The sequence below is a fragment of the Pogonomyrmex barbatus genome, unplaced genomic scaffold, assembly GCF_055798465.1.
Source record: "Pogonomyrmex barbatus isolate J1 unplaced genomic scaffold, ASM5579846v1 scaffold3, whole genome shotgun sequence".
Lineage (NCBI taxonomy): Eukaryota > Metazoa > Arthropoda > Insecta > Hymenoptera > Formicidae > Pogonomyrmex > Pogonomyrmex barbatus.
Window position 1 is genome coordinate 13790799 of NW_028297127.1, and position 22150 is coordinate 13812948.

A 22150-nucleotide genomic window follows, 5' to 3' on the forward strand; every position below is an offset into this window, starting at 1 on the left:
AATAAGTGCTCTCGTAGAGACAGGTGTTTTTTCAAGGTTCGACGTGATTTTATTTACTTAGGACGCGCTTAATCGATAAACGATAGATCAAGCTGACATTTTCATCAGGTAAGACTAAGAAATATTTTTTTTACGTGAGTAGAGAGACGCGATACGCGCGGAGTTACGGAGACAAATATTACTTACGTCAAAACGTGAAAAAGGAGAAAAACGCTCATTTCAGATTTTATAGTAGGAATTTTTTTATATCATATCGAGAAATAAATCAGTAAAAGTTATGATTTTCTGTTTCTAGACATTACATTATGACATTATGACTATCTGATTTAAAAAATAAAGTTTCAAATATGCTTTAGACAACTTAAAAAAAAGTTTGAAATAAAAAAGTATATATGTATAATATTATATCTATATATTTATATATGTATATATATATATATATATATATATATATATATATATAATGAAGATCAAATTGTTATTATGAAAGTAGGATTTCGATTTTCTTTTCATGCTAATGACCAACTAATAAGATTTTATCTATATGAATGTTGCATTATTCATACATTACTCTTAATTAGTAGTTCTTAAATCAAATAAAGTTTACAAACATTTTATTGCGTTTAATAATTGCTTAAATAAATAATTTATTTCTAAAATGATCAAAATAATCCAAATTATATTTTTCGAAAATTTATTTATGGCATTTTATATATATAAAATTATTTTTGTAGTAGTTTTATAGTATTTTTATAGTAGTTTTGAAGTTATATTCTGAATGAAATAGATAATGAATGTTTTTTTCTAATAAAATTTTCCTGTTTCTAAAATGAGTCAGGATATAAATCATTATATAATACATGTTAGATTACTAGCGTGAGTAAGCATGTTATTTTCAATGAAGTTGAAACATGCAAGATTTATAATAATCGATTTATAAGACTAATTCAGAATTTCATAATTCGATTTATAAGACTAATTCAGAATTTCATAATAGGTAAATAAAAGATATCAAATGTGTAAATTCACATCTAATGTTTTGCAATAATTATAATTTACTCATATTTATTATATATATAGCATATAATGAATTAAATTAAAATACACAATATACAGTATAGTTTAAATATTAAGTAATATTGTAAAAATTAAATAACCAGAATCTATTTTAATATAAATAAAGTAATGATAATATTGATTAATTTATTAAAGATATCTATTAATAATCTTGTTTTTTCTTAAAGATTTTAAGAAAGATAAGAGTATTAACTATTGATTAGAATTATTAACATTGATATTAATATAATATTATGTATGTTATTCTATAGTTTATTTATTGTATCAGGGAAACTTTAAAAAATCAAATAAATTAAGATTAAAGGAATCATAAAAATATACACTTTTTGAAGTCGCATAGACGTTCTTTCTTAGCAAATCTTTTTATTTTCTTACAGTTCTGTAAATAATGATGGTGAATTTTACCGTTATATATTTGGTAATTATTTTAACATTACATATCAATTGCGGTAAGTGAAGATATTCGATTAGTTTAAAATTGTGTCGAGACATAATAAAAATTTGTTTAATTTGAAAATTATGTTGGGACTTAATAAAAATTTGGAATTATTATATAGCGAGATATAATTTTAATTTATTGAATTTATCGCGATATTATTAATTTTAATTTATTAATACGAATTGTAATTCTTCTTTAAATAATTACTTTTGAGAGTTTTATATTAGTCATATATTGTTTATTAAAAAGTAAAACGGCTTATCATGTATATGTACATTATTTCCGGAAAAGGGACTCAAGCACTTCGTGTACGACGCCTAGTTGGTGGAAAGGACGCCACCAAATTTGAATTTCCTTATCAGGTATCCTTAAGATATTACGACTTACATATTTGTAGTGGTGTACTTATCAGCGATAAGCATATTCTGAGTGCGGCGCATTGTATATGTGGCTTGATAGATGATCCTTTCGAAGAACTCAGTGTACGCACTGGAAGTATTAATATCAAAGAGGGCGAAATACATATTGTTAAAAATGTCACCTGTCATCCTGATTATATATATGGCTCTGAAGAGTCTTGGATAGCCGATTTAGTTGTAATCACGGTGAGACTTGCTTATCTGTTTTTTTTATAAACTAAAATCAAATATTAATTAAAAATATTAAAATTTTTTATTTATATTTGATTTTAGTTTATAAAAAATTAATTAAATATTAATTCTTAATTTTTAATTGACTGTATTTTTAGTATTGTTTAATTATTATGCTTAAATTTATTTAGTGGTATAGAATGCGCTTTATTGTTGTGTCATATATAATAGAATACATTTAGCAAAATGTAATTTGTATTTTCTCTTGTATAAATTTTTTTTTAGAATTAATACAAAATTTTGTGACATTTGTAATATGTTAATGTACTTTCAGCTTACTAAAAAAATTCACTTTTCACCTTCTCAATCGCCAATTGCTTTGGCAGTTTGTGATGCACCTCCTGGACAATACGCTATTATTAGTGGATGGGGTCGTGTTCATCCATTTAGTTGGTTATCTCGAAACTTGCAAAAACTTTCAGTACCAATTATTGATAATAATGCATGCCAGGCCTATTACAAAAACACTATTATTCTTAGTTCCCAAATTTGTACATTTGAAAGAAAAGGTATCGGTGCTTGTAAGGTAAATATTAAAAAAAAATATATGTTACATTTGCTATTGTTGCGTCTTAAAACTTGCATGAAAACAATATTAAAAATTCGATGTTTATAAGATCGAATTTAATTAATCATATTGCGCAATTAGTGATTAATGATCAGTAATTAATGAATATATGTAATTAATGTATGTAGGATATGTATTGAAATTTTGTATTGAAATTTATTTGACACATTTTTGAAATCTTTTTGTCTTCTTTATTTTTGTCACATAGAAAAATTCAAATAATGGTGATACATATTTTTGTCATATAGAAATTTTACAAGAAAGTAATATTTATAATGCGCTAAATTTAAATAAAATTGCAATTTTTTAGATTAAACATTGAAAAAACTTTGTTAAGAATACATAATTTCATAAATTTGATCTTTTAGCATTTCATTCTGATCAATTCATTAATTTTATAAATAAATTTTTAAATGGAAAGATAAATTCATAATTACATGTACTTTAAATTCAAACATTAAATTTTCATTAAAAAATAGATTAAAAGAAAATATTATTTGCAGGGTGATAGTGGTAGTCCTTTGGTATATAATGGCACATTAATAGGTATATTTTCATGGACAAAACCGTGCGCACTTGGTTTTCCTGATGTTTTTACTAGGGTAACTAATTTTACGGATTTTATCAGACAAATAATACAAAATGATTAGTAATAATTAATAATAAATAGTAAACTGTAATAAATTAAATAATAAATATTTAAAAAGAAAATCTTTTATTTTTCCTGAGATTTTTCAATATGTGTGTATATGTATGTATGTATATGTGTATTATACACAAATATATTAATATTCATTTAATTAATAATATTTATTAATTCGTTTTTAAATGTACTTTTTCGTAGAGTAAAAATAGTAATAAATAGAATGAACAGACATTTAAATTTAATAATAATGAAACTTTAAAATTTTTTTACTTGATCTGTTTATCTTGCTCTTTAACCAAAATTATATAAACAATATTCTTTACTATTTTTATACAAACTTTATACAAACTGTCTTTATACAAACAAAAACATAAAACAATAAGTACTCAAGAGATTTTGTCTCAACATTTTCTATTTCTAAATGTAATAGAAAAAATTCTCTCTTTCTATAAGTTTTTTTAATTGTACATGATTTAGTTAGAATATTTGCTGTTTGACAGCTGACTCTTTGTAGTTCATAGCAATTATTAAAAAAATCAATAATTGTGAGTAATTATGAAAATTATAATATAGAAGTCTAATATTGAGACTTTATGAGATTTTAAATTAATACATATTTTTAATTAATACATATTTTAAATTAATACATTTTAAGACTGTTTAGGCATTAAAGTTCTTATGAGCCGATTGTTCCACTTTCTTATTAATAAATTTATCTAATGATAAAATTGTGAATAAGGAAAAGAGAGAACACGAAAGAGTGAGACATATATATATCAAAAGCGAAGATATATCAAAAAGTGGAACAACTCATTCTTAAGAATTTTGTTATAAATAAATCATATAAATTATATTATTATTTTTCAATCTTACATGTGAAGAATTTATTGTTAAATTAAATAATATTAATTTCAATAAAATTGCGAATGTATAATCTTTTAGTTATATGATATAATTCTGTAGAGAACATTAAAATTAGAATTAGACTAGACAGTTTTCATAACATCTTTTATTATTTTTCTAATAAAATTACTTCTTATTGTATTTCATTTTATTCGTCTATTAAAAAAAATATATTTTCTCTTTAAATTTTTATTTGTATATAATGTATACTATGTATCAAAATTGAGAATTTATAAAAATAGGGACATGATCTATCAGAATAATATTACACATGATATTCAAGATAAGAGTGATTAAGAATAGATGTTTATATCTCTAGATATATATTTAGTCTAACGTTTACAACACAGAGAAGCACACACAAATCATATGTATCAAAATATAGAATAGTAGGAATATAAAATTTCTTTCTTTCGGGATGACATAAGTTGCCAAAATACATATATAAAGATAGTATTTGCGATAGTATTAAGATATTACCGCATGGTAACTATCATCTTTTAATAGTTGTTTACAGTTACAGTTATAGTTATTTTAGAATTTAAATTAATAACTATAATATTAATGAACTTTGTAGAAACTTATATAATCTTTATTTTACAATTTTAATTGATATAAAGAATTTATTATTGAGTCCCAACTTCAATAAGATTCGATTAAAAATGTGAAGCTATCCTTCTATATATATATAAATACATTGCAATATTACATAATAATATATTCGGAGAATATGCTATCGTACTATCAATAAGTAACGTTAATTCTGAATTCATGAACAATGATAGCACTAATAGCGAGCTCCTCGAATGCATTTATAATAATCAAGCACTTGTAAATATAATATATTACAGTTACCGAATATGTATAATGTATATTTTTATTTTCAGATAATGCTACGAAATCAGACAATTCTTTTATTGAGTCGTTACGTAAAAGTTGAAAACAATACTTATTTTGTTAACTTATATTCTAAACAATACAGTACGTGAAGTCATCAAAGATTAAGTACCAGACCGCGCCTGAGGAACGCGCCAGGCCTGAGCGCTACTCACATTCGCTCATTCGTCACTTTTGGGCTGAGTTCGGGGAGCGCGCTATTAGAACTATCGCATCATTCTATCCTTAATTTACTAATTTATAATGAGCACTAAAGATGAAATGATGTAATAATGCTAATAGCGAACTCCCCGAACGCAGCCTTAATCTGATCCATTGTAAAAACTACTTGTTGCACACAATTTTGCTAAGGGAAAAAGTTGTTTCTTTTAGCATAAAAAATCACGTAGTGTACTCCAAATGCGGGAGTTTTGGGACATCCTGTATATATATATATGCTTGTATCTGTATATATGTATATATTATTGGATACATAAATAGGATAAATTATTTGATAAATAATAAATTAGATAACAGATAGAAACTGACTATGAATATTGATTTAAATGTAATTTATAATATTATATCATTACATATCAATTATTTTATCTCAATGTAAATATAACATTTATAATATTATAATATCTTATTTATTAATACTTTATCTATAGAATTTTAGTTATAATATTTTAGTATATATATTCAGAAATAATGGAAAAAAAATCAAATTGATATTTGCAACATATCGAAATAGATCGAAACATAAAACCATTGCACTCTATCAATAACATTGACTATCAATTTTGCTTATGTTTTATTTTTTTAACATTAATTATAATTATTAAAAAAAATTTTTATAATTACTTTTATTTTAATTTAATTTAGCATTCTTTTGTATTTTATTTTCTTATTTGTATAACACACAATATGCATTTTATATGATAGTTTAATAATTTATTTTATTTTGATAATTTTATTTTATCATAAATATTTCTTGATACTTAAATATAAATACAAATATATAAATAGAAATGTATAAATAGGAATGGAGTGAAATTTTAAGGTTTAATTTTCAGAAATTCAATAAAATATTATATTTAAACTAATTTCTAAAAAGATTTATTCAAATTTCAAGTTTTTGCATTATTACACTTTAATAATTTAACACGGAGCAAATAAAATTAAATGTGATTGTTTCACTATTTAACATTGATATTATAATATTAAAAAATCTGGACATAATTAAAAGATAAAATGAAGTTGATTAAAGAAATATACTTTACAATAGGATTTTATATATATTATATAGATCTAAGAATTACACAGTTCAATTAAAAAAAAGAAAAAAAATATCAGAATGAACCTAGTCATGTTTTTTTTTGGACATTGAATATATATTCGATTTTGAAATTGTTCCATTATATAATAATTTTAATAAATTTGCTGTTGCAAAAAAGGCTATTTTTATCATATTATTGCATTTTATAAATACATATATTTTAAATATATGTATTTTATCATATAAATTTTATCATATGTATTTTATCACTATGATAAAATTATTATATAACTATGCGAGAAAAATTTTATTGCATTCAAAATTAAATATATTAAGATTTTTAATCTAAAAAGAAATTTTTTGTGTCGACTATAGTTAATTAGATATTCATGATTGAATATGAGGTCTCTTGCAGAAAAACTGTAAATTAAATTATTGACGATTTATCAAAGCTTTCCGGATGGATAAATTCAGACATTTTTTTAAATTTGATATCCACCATATATAATTCACCATTTGAATTTGTTATTTTTACAATATTAGATTCGCATTCAGCAATGTAAAGGATTTTTAAGTTTAAATAAATATAATTGAAAGCTCTTTGATGATTATTAAGATATTCATAATTAAATATAGAATCCCCATAGGGGAATCCCCATAGGGGATTCTATATTTAATTATGAATATCTCAATAATCATCATCTGTACAAAAAGTAGGCTAACAATGAGGCTAACAACATATTTAATTATGATTACAAATTTTTCCATTATTTATATAATTTTATATAATTGTTATAATATGATAAAATATGTGAAAATAGTCCTTTTTTGCTTTAACTGTAAATTTCTTGAAACTGTGATATAGCAATTTGGAAACCAAATTTGTCTTCAGTGTTTAAAAACTGCGGAAAATGATTATAGTTTAATTTTAGTTAAAAAAATCTTTTTTTGTTAATCAGTGTTATTAAATATATATTTACTATTTTTATTATATCTATTTTTATTTTTATCTAATTTTATATAAATAGAAATATATAATCTTTGAAGTGGACAAATATCATAAATTTTTTATCAGTGAATATTGTAATTTTTATTGGTGTTCAGTTAAATACTTTTTTTTACAATAAGAAGGCAATTAATTCTCACACATACAATAATATTATTATAATAATATTATATATATATATTAAATGTATATTTAAAAATAACTGCATTTCTTCTTATGTTTTTCTTTGATCTTTGAATTAGATATAAATATGAAAATTAACTTTTTAACCTTGCATGGTTAATAGAACCGATATATAACCGGCTGATGTCTTTATCAACTATAATGATCAAATACATATAAATAAATAAATATTTTACATAATATATAAATGTAACGGCGTAATAAGTTATTATTGTAACAATATATATATATATAAAATTACACCCCTACAATTTATTAAAAATTTTTCTTCATTTTTTAATTATAATAATTTAATTACTTTTTTTATAATGAAAAATTTTTAATAATATTAGTGATATTAATTTTATAATTTACTAATATTAATTTTTTATTAGGAGACGATTAATAAAGGTTAAATAATTAATATGATAATTATTGCTTACATTACAAAACATTGACATTGTCATAGGGAATATCTTCCCAGCCGTAATATGAAAAGGTTTGTTAGTTCGAATCATTATTAAAAGTAAGTTTTTCATCTCTTTTGGCTCCAATTTATACCATTTGTGTTCATACGTTGCATGATATATATTTTCACACTTTATTCAAATAACAATTAAATGAAACAATTTATGAAATTCTTTCAAATATAAAATTTTTCTTATATTTTTAATATATTTATACTTACTTGTGCTACCAGAATCTCACCTACCGCGCAAAATAGACACATATGACAACAAATGTTCATCGCAACAGATACAAGATATAAAAAACGCATCAGTGACATCTTTTTTCCTTCTGTGAGTATCTAAACAATTAATTAAGCAATATTGCACAAAAGTACATTTATACATCAAAATACATTTATACATTAATTATATTTTTGCAAAAAAGATAACTTTAGTGTATTTCATTGAATTTATTTTATTATAATTTTATTTTATATAATAGTTTTATGTTTATTTTGATATATGATTGACTGAAAGAAATATTATTCAATAATTTTATTTTCAATCTTTATTTTATATAAGAATAAAATTATAGAATTTTTTTTTAAAACTTACTGCAAGGATTAAAAATCCGTATAAACAGAATAAAATGCCGAAATAGATTAGTAGCCCAAGTAATAATAGAGTAAACGTATTTTCAATAATATCAAAACATCTAAAAAAAAAATTTCAGAAAAGAAAAGAATGTCATTAGTAAATATTATATTTTAAAATACTTATATTTATTAAAAACTTTGATTTTATAATTGTATACAACCGTACAAGATATCTTGTATAAGAAATTTTACATTATAAATTTTTAAAATAATAACTTTACTTTAAGAAAATGCTTAGTTGTTTAGAAATCAAATTTAATCATTTTTAATGTTAAAAATATTAAAATTATTACTTGATTAGTCGTATGTGATCCTTCACGATAAAGGCCAAACCTTTGTTATAGTTTTTAAATTGTTCTATATTAATCAATTTTTCTTTAAGATTTTCCATTTGCCCGCATAAATGAAATACTAATAATCCGAATAAAGTATCCACGCCGCTATAAGACGCAAAACACATTAAGATCAGAAAAATCTGTGCAACAAATGTGAATTCGAAATATGGACTTTTATCTTTGTCATATATGTAATACGTTTGTAAAGGTAAGATCTTAATTGGATCGGTGATATTTGTCAAGTATCTCACAGACTTTCCAAACAAAGGTAGAATTATGATTAAAGCTATTGATAAAATCATAAAACCATATCCGATCATTGTGAGGATTCGAGCATTCTGGGCGTGCTTTATCATGATATGTCATTCTTTATCAGTCTTGCTTTTTATCCAATCCTCAGCAATCATATTTATAATTACTGCAAGATCTTTAAAATGAAGGATTGTTTTATTGGACAGTATATAAAAATAAAAGTAAAAATACAAGAGACAGAGTATAGAATTAATTTAATATATCTAAATATGAAGAGTTTTTCATAATGTTCTTTTTCTTAAAATTTAAATTTTAATGTGCATAATGTTCTTTTAAAGAAAATATTATGCATGATTTTAAAGGCAAAATCTGAACTATTACTATATTATTGTGATAATTTACAGTTTGAATTTAAAAGAAGAGTTTTAATAATAATTAATTTTGTATACATATAACATACACATTTAACATACACACGTTATGTATCCTACCTCTTTTTCTCCACCATACAATGACAAGTTTCAACATTGCCATTATCATCGGTAAAGTATATTGCAGATTGTCTATTATTAACATCATGTCACCCCAAATTCTCATTAGCGAATGTATCGCAGGAATTATACCAATAAAAAGGAGAACGATAAAAGTAAACATTGCACGCAAGTTTGATAAAAATTTATCATAGGTATTTTTGTGCATACTCGGCCAAATTCCAATATAATTCAGTATGAGGCGATTCAAGTGAGTGGCCCATTCGAAATCTATCTAGACAAATAATTTAATTTTTGATTGATAGTAAAATGCATGGCGCATTGTGAATTTAAATATAGAGAAGACCGGGGATAAGTCGGTATAAACATTGGTATAAACGTTGGCATACATTTGATGTAAAAATGATATAAACGACTAATTATTATATTTATGTCATAAAAATATTATTTAACGTTTTTTCTTATGATAAGTATCTCAAAATCTAACATAGTCAACTCATTCATAGTATCAATCGGGTTTTCTTTAATATTTCAGAAATTGAATTTAACTAAATTTTTAACTTGTAGTAAATTTAGCTTGTGATAATTGTTATGGAACTTCTTAATCACTATTATAATTATTTATAAAATTTATTAAATTTATTAAATAAACAGTTAATTATTTAATAGCCAAAATAATGATAAAATTATTTTAATAACTATTATAAATTTTACATTTTTTTTTATTAAAAAAAAGAAATATTTATATTTTTATTGATTTTATATTTCAGTTTTTTTAACAAACTTTTCTTAATATTCTTAATATTCTAGAAAACTGATTTAATATTTTAATTGTATTTTAACATAATATAAGTTATGACATTGGATAGTTTGAATATTGAAAATGAATTATTTATTATATTAAAAGAACGTAAAGAATATATATACTCTAATAATTTCAATATTACAACGATATGTTATTCGGACATGTTATAGTGTCATTAATATAATTATCGCATGTACCTGCATATTTATTGGACTCGATGATATCCATGTTGAGACTAATAAAGTTTTACTCTTCCGCAGAAGAATATATCCTATAGACTCTTAGGAATGGGAATTTTTTTCGCATATAATTTTGCACGCTTTGTAGATGTTCTTGGGTATAGAATAACGTGAATGTTACAAACATCGATTTACACACCAACGACTAATATATAATTGTCAGGTGCTACAGTTTCATAATAAAGCAAAAAAGAAAAAGGAAATGGAAAAGAACTAAATGAATAATTAGATATGATAGGGTCGCAGCTATAATAAATGTTACATTTATATTATATGTTGCAAATTTAATAATAATTATTAAAAAAGATATAAGTTTGTTAACTATACGGTTTATTATTATAACGAAGAGTAAATTTAATTAAAGTCGTGTAATAAATTAAGAAATATTATCAGATATATTATCTTGTGTTATAACAATATTTTCCGAATTTTTATTTTTTTTTAAATTTTTTGGAAATTATTTTATTATCAATTTATCTCGAACATAATCTTTTGAGGTTTTCGATTTGTTCTTATTTCTAAAAATCAGCGCTGTCCGTCCCTGTTCTCTATATCTATCTCAAGTTTTACAATTTATCTGAACGATATAACGATCGTCAATAGTTGCAGTAAAGTTTTCGCTAGAGTAGTGGTATTTAGAATTTTAACATTTTCCTCTCTTATATCATCCCTTCTCTCTATTCAAATAACGATGAGACATGCGCATTCTGGGGGTGCCTTCTAATGTTACGATCCACCACTATCCCCACCACTACCACCACCACCACCACCATTACCACCACCACCATCATCGGGACCGTTCGTCCACTCATGCGCATAATATTTATTGTTGCGGCAGTATCCTGTAGTAGCATGGTGATGATGGGTGTTTCGTGTCGCGCTCGGACGTGAGCAATACAGTTACTCGGCTTTTAATATCTTTCAACACTTGTGTTTATAGTTAACGTTATATATGGTTGACCTTTTTTAGCATTTTAAAAGAAGTGCGATGATTGTTATTATACAAATAATTTTGTAACATACATTTTATAATTTTACAGATTAATAATGTTATAATTTGTCATTTGTGAAATAAAGTGTTTAAAAGAAAATAATGTTGATAGTTCTAAGTTGTAGTGTTAAAGTTCTATGTAGTGTTAAATGTTAATAGTTCTATGTAATGTAAAATAATGTTAATAGTTACTATGTATGTTTCCATAATTTATGTATATAGTAATGGTAAGTGAAAATTTTAATGTACGTTTTTGGCAAGTTGGAAGGCTATATATATGAAATTCATGAATTTTGATGCATGGTATCAAAGTATTAACAGAATTAATGGGTAAGACTTAAAGCGCACATCATTACACGTCATGTATAATTTGCGCAAGAAATAAGTCCTATAAGTTTTACCTTATATTTTTAGGTTACTGCTGTCAAATCTAACATAAATAATTGACAGGTTGATTGCGAGTTGTTTTTCTTTTTTATAACCACAGAAATATTATCATTAACATAAGAAACATAAACTGTCATGCAATATCAGCACGTATTCATATATACACGATTCATGTTAAAAATTTCTATAGCGTTTTTAATTTAAAAAATTATATTAAGTTTAATTAACTATAAAAATAAAATTGTATATCTTAACTTTTTGCATTAACATAATATTACAATTACACTATTATTTTTATTTATTTCAAAAGTATTTTATTAAATTAATATATGTATTTCTTTTTTTGAATATATATATGCTTTATTTTATATATATATATATATATAATATATAATATAAAATATAATATTTATAGAAACAACATTTATAATATAGACTACAAAATATGTATATGAAACGTGTAGATGCTTCGGAAATAATTTTTCTCAAGTTTGCCTGGCAAGTAGAACCGATACATAACCGCCTGATGTTTTTATTATCTGAAATTTATAAAATTTATATTATAAAATAAAATTAAAAAATAATATATTAACAAATTATAATAATATAAAAATGATGTTATTAAAAAAACAAAAATATGTATATATCTGTCAATATATCTGTTAGTATGTTTTAAATATTTTTATCAACATTTTAACGTATAATTACTTTGCGCACAAATTTATAATTATGATATATAAATGTTCTTCTTGTCATTCTTGTATAAATGTCATTCTTGTTATTATTTCATAATATTTGACATTTCATAATATTTTGACATCGCAATTTTTTTGCACTTTTACAATTTAGTTTTTACGCAACATTGTTATAAATATTAATTATAAACCTCTATAAAAGCGTTGTATTATTTTTAATTTAATTAACATATAAAATACATATTTTGTTACATGTTAGAAGAGAATATTAACAATATATTGACTTGTATATAAAATTGTTTAAACAATACACGCATACATATTATATTATACAAACATATACACATTATACACACATATTGTACATATTTATATTTATACACATATTCTACACATTATATATATATATATATATATATATATATATATATATAATTTATAATTTTATATATAAAAGTATAAACAATATTATTAGTTGCTAATAATATATTGATTAGTTAATATTATTGCACATGCATATATTTTAAGTAAATAAATAAATAACTTACATTGCAAAACATAGATAGTGTCATAGGGAACATTTTTCCTGCTGTAATATATAGAGGTTTATTGGCACGAATCATTATTACGATTAAAGTTCTCGCTTCTTCCGGTTCTAACGTATACCATTCGTAATCATATACTGCACGATATATTCCTTCACACTAATGTAAATAATATATAATTATCATTGTTTTTTATTATATGTTTTTTATATAATAATACTTACTTGTGTTACTAGAATTTCACCTACTATACAATAGAGACACATGTGGCCGCAAACGTTTAACGCTGCTGATATTAAATATATTAAACGCATTATTGACATTTCTCTTCCTTCTGTAAGTATCTAAATAATCAATAAAGCAATATAAGCACAATTGATGATGTGATTATCTTAAATATAAAAAATTCTTATCTATTATAAAATATCTTTCATATTACCTTAAATAAGAAAAAAATTTTTATTGATTTTTATTAAAAAATATCAATGTACTATTTATAATAATAAATTAATGTAATAATAATATATTAATATACATATATTAATATTATTATTATATAATATAATAATGTATATATATATATTAGTTTATATTTAATGCAAAATGTGTAAGTGTGTAAATATTACTTCATTTTTAATAATTAATAAAAATTTTAAGAAGATTAGAAAGCTGAGATATTTTATATTTGCAATTTTGAAAAATTTTATCGCCAGATTAACAATTTTATATGCTAATCTATTATCATATAATTTGAAGTATAAAAAGATTCTTTCTAATCTTTTTAATAACTCACTGCGATAGTTAAAAATCCATATAAACAAAATAGAATACCAAAATAAAGTAACAGACCGAGTAATAATAGAGTGAATGTATTTTCGACGATTTTAAAATACCTAAAAAGAAATGTTAACAATTCTTTAAATTTTATAAATATTTGAAATATATAAAAATATATTGACAAATTGAATTAAAAAGTTAAATATATTGAAAAATTAAAAATATGTTGAAAAGAGTAATTTAATTTCATAATGAGCGTAAGGATATGTTAACACGAAACTTAATTAGTCGTATATGATCCTTGACAATGAAAGCCAAACCGTTGTTGAAGGTTTCAAATCGTTTTATATTAATCAATTGTTCTTTAAGATTTTCCATTTGACCACATAAATGAAATACCAGTAATCCGAGTAAATTATCTATGCCAGTATAAGATATAGAAGCCATAATGAGCAGAACGACTTGCGCAGCGAATGTAAGCTCGTAATACGGACTCTGATTTTTATCATAGAAATAATAGGTTTGCAAAGGCAAAATTTTAATTGGATCAGTAATATTTGTCATGTATCTTAATGATGTTCCAAAGCAAGGTAAAAATACAAGTAAACTGACTGCTAAAATCATAAGGACATATCCGAATATAATAATGGCACGTGCATTCTGCGCATGTTTTATCATAATATGTAGCTCTTTGTCGGTTTTAATTTTTAACCAATCATCGGCAATCATGTTTAAGGCCAATATAAGATCTTTGAATAAAATAAAATTCTGTTTAAAAATCAGCATGTGTATAAAATTAAAGCGGAATTAATTTTATAATTCGTAATTTTTACTTTAAATACTCAAATTTTCTTGGAAAAGAATTATCAATAATAACAAATTTGGTTTATCGTAATTTCAAAAGTCTTATAAATATCATAGAAATAATTTTTTATAAAAACAATGAATCAGCATTATTGCCAGAAAATTTATTTTTTATTATTAATGTTTATAAAAATAGTTATCAAATTTTTACGTATTATTTATGCAACATGATTAAAAATACAGAAATATTTTGGTGAGAAGTCATTAAAAACAATTTACATCAAACAAATTAAATCATTCCCAATTAATAAATTCATTTTTTGAAATTGTATATTATATTAAAAATTTTATATTAAATTTGTTTTATTGAAATTAATATTACTTATTAATTTATTTAAACTAAATTTATTACCTGGTTTCTTCCACCGTACAATCACTAGTTTCATTATCGTTATCATTAGTGGTAAAGAAAATTGCAAATTGTCAATTATTGCGATCATGTCACCCCAAGTTCTCACCAGCGAATGCATTGCGGGAATTATTCCAACGAAAATAATCACAAGTAATGAGAATGTCGCGCGCAAATCTGATAAAAATTTATCAGAGGTATTTTTGTAAATATTTGGCCATATACCGACAATATTTAATGTAAGGCGATTCAGCTTAGTTGCCCATTCAAAATCTACCTAGGCAGATATTATGCGTCTAAACGATGTGATAATAATTTATTTTTCAATTTTATTTATATTTTATTATGCAGAAAGATTAAAAAATTGTTACGAAGTGTGGCATTTAATAATCATTTGTATAAGAATCTTGTCAACAACATAAGAAGTTAATTTAAGTTAAATGTGGAAGATAACAATATAATTATAAATTTTATTTTTATTTATAATATTTTTAATAAATGATAAACAATCATTTTAATCGCGTTCCATCATGGTTTAAATATATTATGTATATTAAAAATGATAATCATAATCACACCTGCATATGCCATTACTTCGGTGATATACATGCTCGGAAGTATACATAAAAATGAATGTTTTTATTCTCTTCCGTGCGTGAAGTATATCCTATAGACTTCGGAGAGTCAACTATTGTACGTCACTTCGATTAAGGTTCGTAAACTCTATAGGCGCTTTATAAAGTGTAGAAAATCGAATGTCTACACGATTGTTGTAATTGTCAGGTGCAACGATCTCATAGAAAAATGGAAAAGAGATGGAAAAAAAAGAAGTGACATGTAGGGCCGTAGCTATAAACTATATCTTTATTTATATCATTACAATATTAAGTCGCTCAAATTGATAGCTCATCAATGATACGACTTAATATGATATGAATTAATATGAAAAATATAATACGTGATAAATTAGATCAATTAATAAGAAATATTCCTTCCAGTTTTTTGTATAGTAATATTTTAGAATCTTTAATAATATTATTTTTTGAGAATGTAATAATTATGAAATATTTATAGTAAATATTTCTCATTCAATATTTCTTGATTATAAGTCATCTAAGATTTTATTAAGTTTTTTCTTCGCAAGTAAAAACAGTATGCGCCATCCCTGACTTTCATACATTCAAAATTTATGAAGATGTATATGGTGTATACGACATTACAGTTGCCACGTCATCATTATCACAAAAACTGTTGTCGCAAAAGTTTCTGCGCTAATAAAGTGTAGAACTTTAATATTGTTTTTTTCTCCGTATCCCTTCTCTATGTTTTAAATAACATTGAAGCATGCGCAATTCACAAAGTTGTACTTATATCCTCGATATCTTCAGGGAGTATACACTCCATGACATTTTGCGTCGACAATAAGAACGTTGCACATAAAGTTCAGTGATAAGCCCAATTTATCGTTTTTGCATTGCATTATTAAGTAAGCTCATCATTACATCTCTTTGCAATATTTAACTTTTGAAAAATGTAAGATGTCGAAATTGCTGAAAAAAAGAAAATTATTCTATTAATAATTTAAAAATGCTTCTAAAAATTCAAGTTTTAATAATATCATTTTATTTTGTAGAATTTTTCGGATTTTTTTGTTTTAATTTATTTTACAGCGGAAAACTCATAAAACACAATGATCAGTTAAATATGTCAACCAGGTCATTCGCAAATTCTTTAAAACCAGAATTCCATGTAATTCACGGCAGGTTAAACGGCTACAGTGTCTTATATATTAATATTATTTAATTTTATAAATAGATATTATAGTATTAATATATAGTATAAATAAAAGACTTTTATAATTTATTTATTCATATATCTGTATATCTTAACTAAAGAAAGTTTATCGAATTTTTGCGCATTTAATTTCTTTTTTACTATTTTTTAGACACACACACACACACACACACACACACACACACACACACACACACACACACACACACACACACACACATTACTGTTATTATAACAAATGATTTATATTGTAAAATTCACTGTGCGAAACACTATGCGAGAATTATCATGATAGTAATATACATTAATAATATGTAATAGATGCTATTTGCTTCATAACTTTTATTAAATTTTAACAATATACAGGAAACGATACTATTTGGACATTATTTCTTCAATCCAAGAGTTATAGGGATAGATAGTGGTATATACATCTGGATAACCACGGGCACATGGCATACCACCAGATATCAGCCCTACAAGCGTATTGTCACTGTTTCGAATTATTCCGCTACCACTGTCACCCTGTAATAAAAAAAAAATGGAGATTATTACCATTTTTTACGTAATTAGAATTGATAATATCTTGCACATTATACCGAATAAAACCTTGGCATTACTTTAAACAGCAGAATTCCAATAACTTAACATTATCATTTTTATGCATAATTATGGCGATAAAGAGACTATATAATGAGTCATATAAGAATTATATGATTTGAAAAATAATGCTATTACAGAATGAATTATTACATGAATTATTCTGTACATTATTCTAATGTACATTATCCTAAACAGATCCGAAATTATAAGACAGATTATATTGAATAAGAATAATTTTGAAGAATATGTGCCAGAAATCTGCACACATAAAATAGAAAACATTAAGTCTAAAAAAACGTGCAATAAAATGATTCTGACGCTATAATAATGCTACATACATTGCACGCTCCAGTTCCGACTTTGATGAAGGTACAAAACTCCTGCGAATGAATGCGCATAAAAGTATGATAAATTTGACAGTCCTTCGCAAGCATGACTTGAGCCTTCAATTTCTGCAAGTCGTCGTGTACATTTTCTTTGAAACCTGTAGAACCCCAAGCTACTGTTGTAACATCGTCATTCTTCTCCAAATCCGTTTTTGGTAGCTTAATTGGCTTTTGCTTTGTGTTGAACTCGATGGGCTCAGCCAACTAAAAATATTTTATAATAATGAACCAGATGTACAAATGATTAGGATATGCTTTATCACTAACAACTCTGTATGATTACTTTATATCGATATAGCAGAAGTATAAATATAAACATATGTATTATAAATTTGACACATGTAAATAACAATTTTATTATAATATATGTACATATATATATATATATATATATATATATATATATGTGTATTTTTTTCACAATTTTAAGATTATATTATACCTCAAGCACACCAATATCGAAACCTGCGGGTCTACCTTGAGCCCTGGTATTATAACGATTATGATACCACATTCTTGATACTTTATGAACATTTCCACCTGAACTGAGTCTAGTTGTGCCAGAAACGACAGTCAGTGATTCTCTTAAAGATTTCTTAGACTCTAGAGGCACAACACAGTGCGCGGCAGTTAGGATGTGACGTGGACTAATTATGCTACCACCGCAAAAGTGATTGTTGTCGATTCTTATGGAAACACAATGCGGATATTCGTTTATGTTGGTGGGTGTTGCATTTACTAATTTCTCTGGTTCTTCTCCATAAATACCTGTGAAGCGCATTTAAGCGTAATAAATGTATAATAAAAGCAGTTTTTTCGTACAATATGTATACAACGCTTAACATTTCAAAAATATTTTGATACATGTATGACACAATAATGAACCTCGGATATAAAAATGTGAAGATTGTATATATCAAATATATATATATATATATATATATATATCAAGATATTGTTACCAATTATTATCAATCTGAATTTATATAATTATCTCACTTCGCTTACAAAAAAAATTCTATGTAATTTTATTCTTGAAAATTATCTGATTTTATATCTTTTTCGTGACATAAAAGAAATAGAATTTGTTTCTAATTTTACAGAATTAATGCAATAAGAATACTGTAGCTGATGAAATTAGATATAAATAATGCAATTTAAATATACATACAATTTTTATATTTATATATAAATCTCGAAATATATTGCGTTATGCTTTTACATATAAATTAATAGAATATAACTTAATTAATTATAGAGGATGTATGCAACTAGTAATAATTTGTCAGATTTCTAATAGTTAACTTACCCACGATTGCCAACGCAATCAGAATACACGTTAATTGTTTCATTGCGTAGATACTATCTGCTTTTACACTGTGTCTGGCAAACCTTGGAAAACACAATAATGGTAAATGCGTTTGATACTTATATATGTATCGAAATATTTATACAGCTGTATAGCATTAATGTATTATTGAATTTTTATCGTAGTGAGATTGTCTCGGAAATTAATTAACATCGAATTAAGAACAATATTATCGTTATATCTTCATTCAATTCAAAACCAATTGTGTAATATGAGTAATATTGTAACGTTAAACAAAAAATGTAAATTTTTATCGAAGTAATTTTAATACTCATAAATGTACCATTTACATTTCAATAACATAATATACTTTAAATACTAATAATCCGAACAAATTTTCTATGCCGATATTCTATGCCGAAGACGCACTACACATTAAGATTGAAACTTTGAGACAAATATTTGAATTTGAAATACGAACTTTCATATTTGTCATAAATTTAACAGATTTGTAAAAATTAAATCTTAATTATATTAATGATATTTTATCATGTTATGTATCTTACAGATTTTATTATGTTATATATTTTATAGATTTTATTATGTTATGTATTTTATAGATTTTTCAAAATAAGATAGAATTATGACTAAAACGATTCTTAAAAATATATCCGATCATTATGAGAACTTGAGCGTTATAGACTTATTTTATCATTACATGCCGTACTTTACATGCTCGTGTCTTGTTCTCTTATTCTCATGATATTTATAATTACGGTAAGATCTTTAAAATAATAATAAGAATTGTGTATTGGACAGTATATAAAATTAAAAACGGAGGAAGAAAAACAACATATAAAATTAATATATATGAAAAATTTTCATCAAGTTTTTTTGTCTTCTTATATCTATTTTTAAAATTAAGAATTTCTGTTCATGAGTCGGTACCTATTTTTTTTTTACTATGTAACGATGAATTACTGTTGTCATCAGTGTGTCATAAAGTGTATTGCAAATAGTCTATTATTGACATCATGTTATTTCAAGTTCTAACTAGCAAATGTCGAAATCGCATCCAAAAGGGAGAATAAATTTTAAACTTGAGTAGTCGTATCCTTGATAATGAAAACAAGACTTGTAAGTTTTCAATTATTTTGTACTGATCAATCGTTTAAGATTCTTCATTTGACTAATAAAATATCGGTAATTTGATTAAATTATCTAATAATATGTAACTATAATTATCATATGTAACAGTCATAATGATCAAAAAAGTTTATGTAGTGAATATATATCTTAATCAACACTATTACTAAAAACTTTTATTTTTTATTGTTTACATTTAGATGTACAAAAACAACGAGAAACGCGTTTTGAATTTAGTGTTTTTTTTTTTTTTTTTTTACTTTTTTGGGAAGTACAACGTACATTAATAGTACGTAAATGTACATTAATATAACTAACATTACATTATATTTAATGATTTTTATTAAATATTAAGAATATTTAATATATTGGGAAATGTAATAATAGACCATTCTTATTCAAAGAAGATAGAAATAAGTAGTAGCGAATATATCTGATACACCTCGAGCGCATGGTATTCCATCAGATACCTATAATCGCTCCGTCGCCTCAAAATACTCTGCTACTGTTGTCATTCTGCAAAAAAAAATAATAAATATTGTTATAACATCTTTTAACTAAGATTGAGATTATCTTCTGTATTGTACTGAATCCAAAATTGGCATTATTTAAAATAGTAGAATTTCAGTAATTTAGCGTTATTATTTTTATAAATAATTATGGTAATAAAGACAATAATTAAGAAATGCTGCTTTAAAAATAATGTATATAGTGAATTATTTATGACAAAATATTAGCTTGAACAAGACAAAGAATATATTATTATAAGGCAAATGATCTCTGATGCGCAATGGTGAACAAAAATAATTTAATTTTTACAAAATAATTATATACACAGACGGACAATTTAAGAAAACGTGAATAATAAAAGCATTTGAGCAATCTGTTACAGATATAATACATATATACATTACAGTTCCGAATCTGATGAGAATGCAGAACTCATTCTGTGAGTGAATGCGCATAGAACTTCGATGATAAGTTTGCCATTCGCAGGCATGACTTATTGTGTTCAATTGTTACAAGATGTTGTGTACATTTTTGATAGAACTTCAAGCTACTATTGTAACTGGCTGAGCCCTTATCAAATTCATTGTTGGCAGACTAACTTGGCCTTTGTCTTGCATCGAACATGATGTGTATAGTGCAACTAAAAATATTTTACGTCAATAAATCAAATTATAAAAATACGTTTTATTATTTAACGTTTATATATATACATATATAATAACTTTTACTATTAACATAACAAAAGTGAAATACAAAGACATATGCTGTAAATGTCTCATATACAAGTATAATACACATGTAATTTTAAGATCATACCTCAAAACCAAGATCTGCAGCATGAATCATAATTTTCATGATAACACATTCTTGATACTTGATAATACACTTTCAAACCTGAACTGAGTTTGATTGTGCCAGTAACAACCAGACTCATATCAATATATATATATATATATATATA

General features: G+C 24.1%; 2 protein-coding genes and 2 pseudogenes across 3 annotated transcripts; 1 reads left to right on the forward strand and 3 right to left on the reverse strand.

Moving 5' to 3' along the window:
- Window positions 1-79: 79 nt before the first annotated feature.
- LOC105424487 (chymotrypsin-2-like) lies at window positions 80-5947 on the forward strand (the record flags this gene model as incomplete). Its single annotated transcript, XM_089079062.1, has 6 exons — window positions 80-108; window positions 1455-1495; window positions 1808-2121; window positions 2441-2692; window positions 3238-3336; window positions 5171-5947. Coding segments are annotated over 6 exons (837 nt in total), but the record flags the coding sequence as incomplete, so codon positions are not given.
- Window positions 5948-7577: 1630 nt separating this feature from the next.
- Window positions 7578-10822, reverse strand: LOC105424597 (odorant receptor 10-like; annotated as a pseudogene).
- Window positions 10823-13409: 2587 nt separating this feature from the next.
- On the reverse strand, window positions 13410-16845 carry LOC105424596 (uncharacterized; annotated as a pseudogene).
- Window positions 16846-17557: 712 nt separating this feature from the next.
- LOC105433955 (chymotrypsin-1-like) lies at window positions 17558-22126 on the reverse strand. Of its 2 annotated transcripts, none has more exons than XM_089079059.1 (5): window positions 21594-22126; window positions 19534-21195; window positions 18667-18992; window positions 18177-18428; window positions 17558-17760 (listed from the first exon to the last, which is right to left on the reverse strand). In XM_089079059.1, the coding sequence occupies exons 2-5, from the start codon at window positions 19574-19576 to the stop codon at window positions 17611-17613; spliced, it is 771 nt and encodes a 256-aa protein (XP_088935185.1). In that variant the 5' UTR covers window positions 19577-21195; window positions 21594-22126; the 3' UTR covers window positions 17558-17610. The 2 variants fall into 2 exon arrangements, with proteins under 2 accessions (XP_088935185.1, XP_088935186.1); XM_089079060.1 differs by having other exon boundaries at window positions 21589-22126.
- Window positions 22127-22150: the final 24 nt, after the last annotated feature.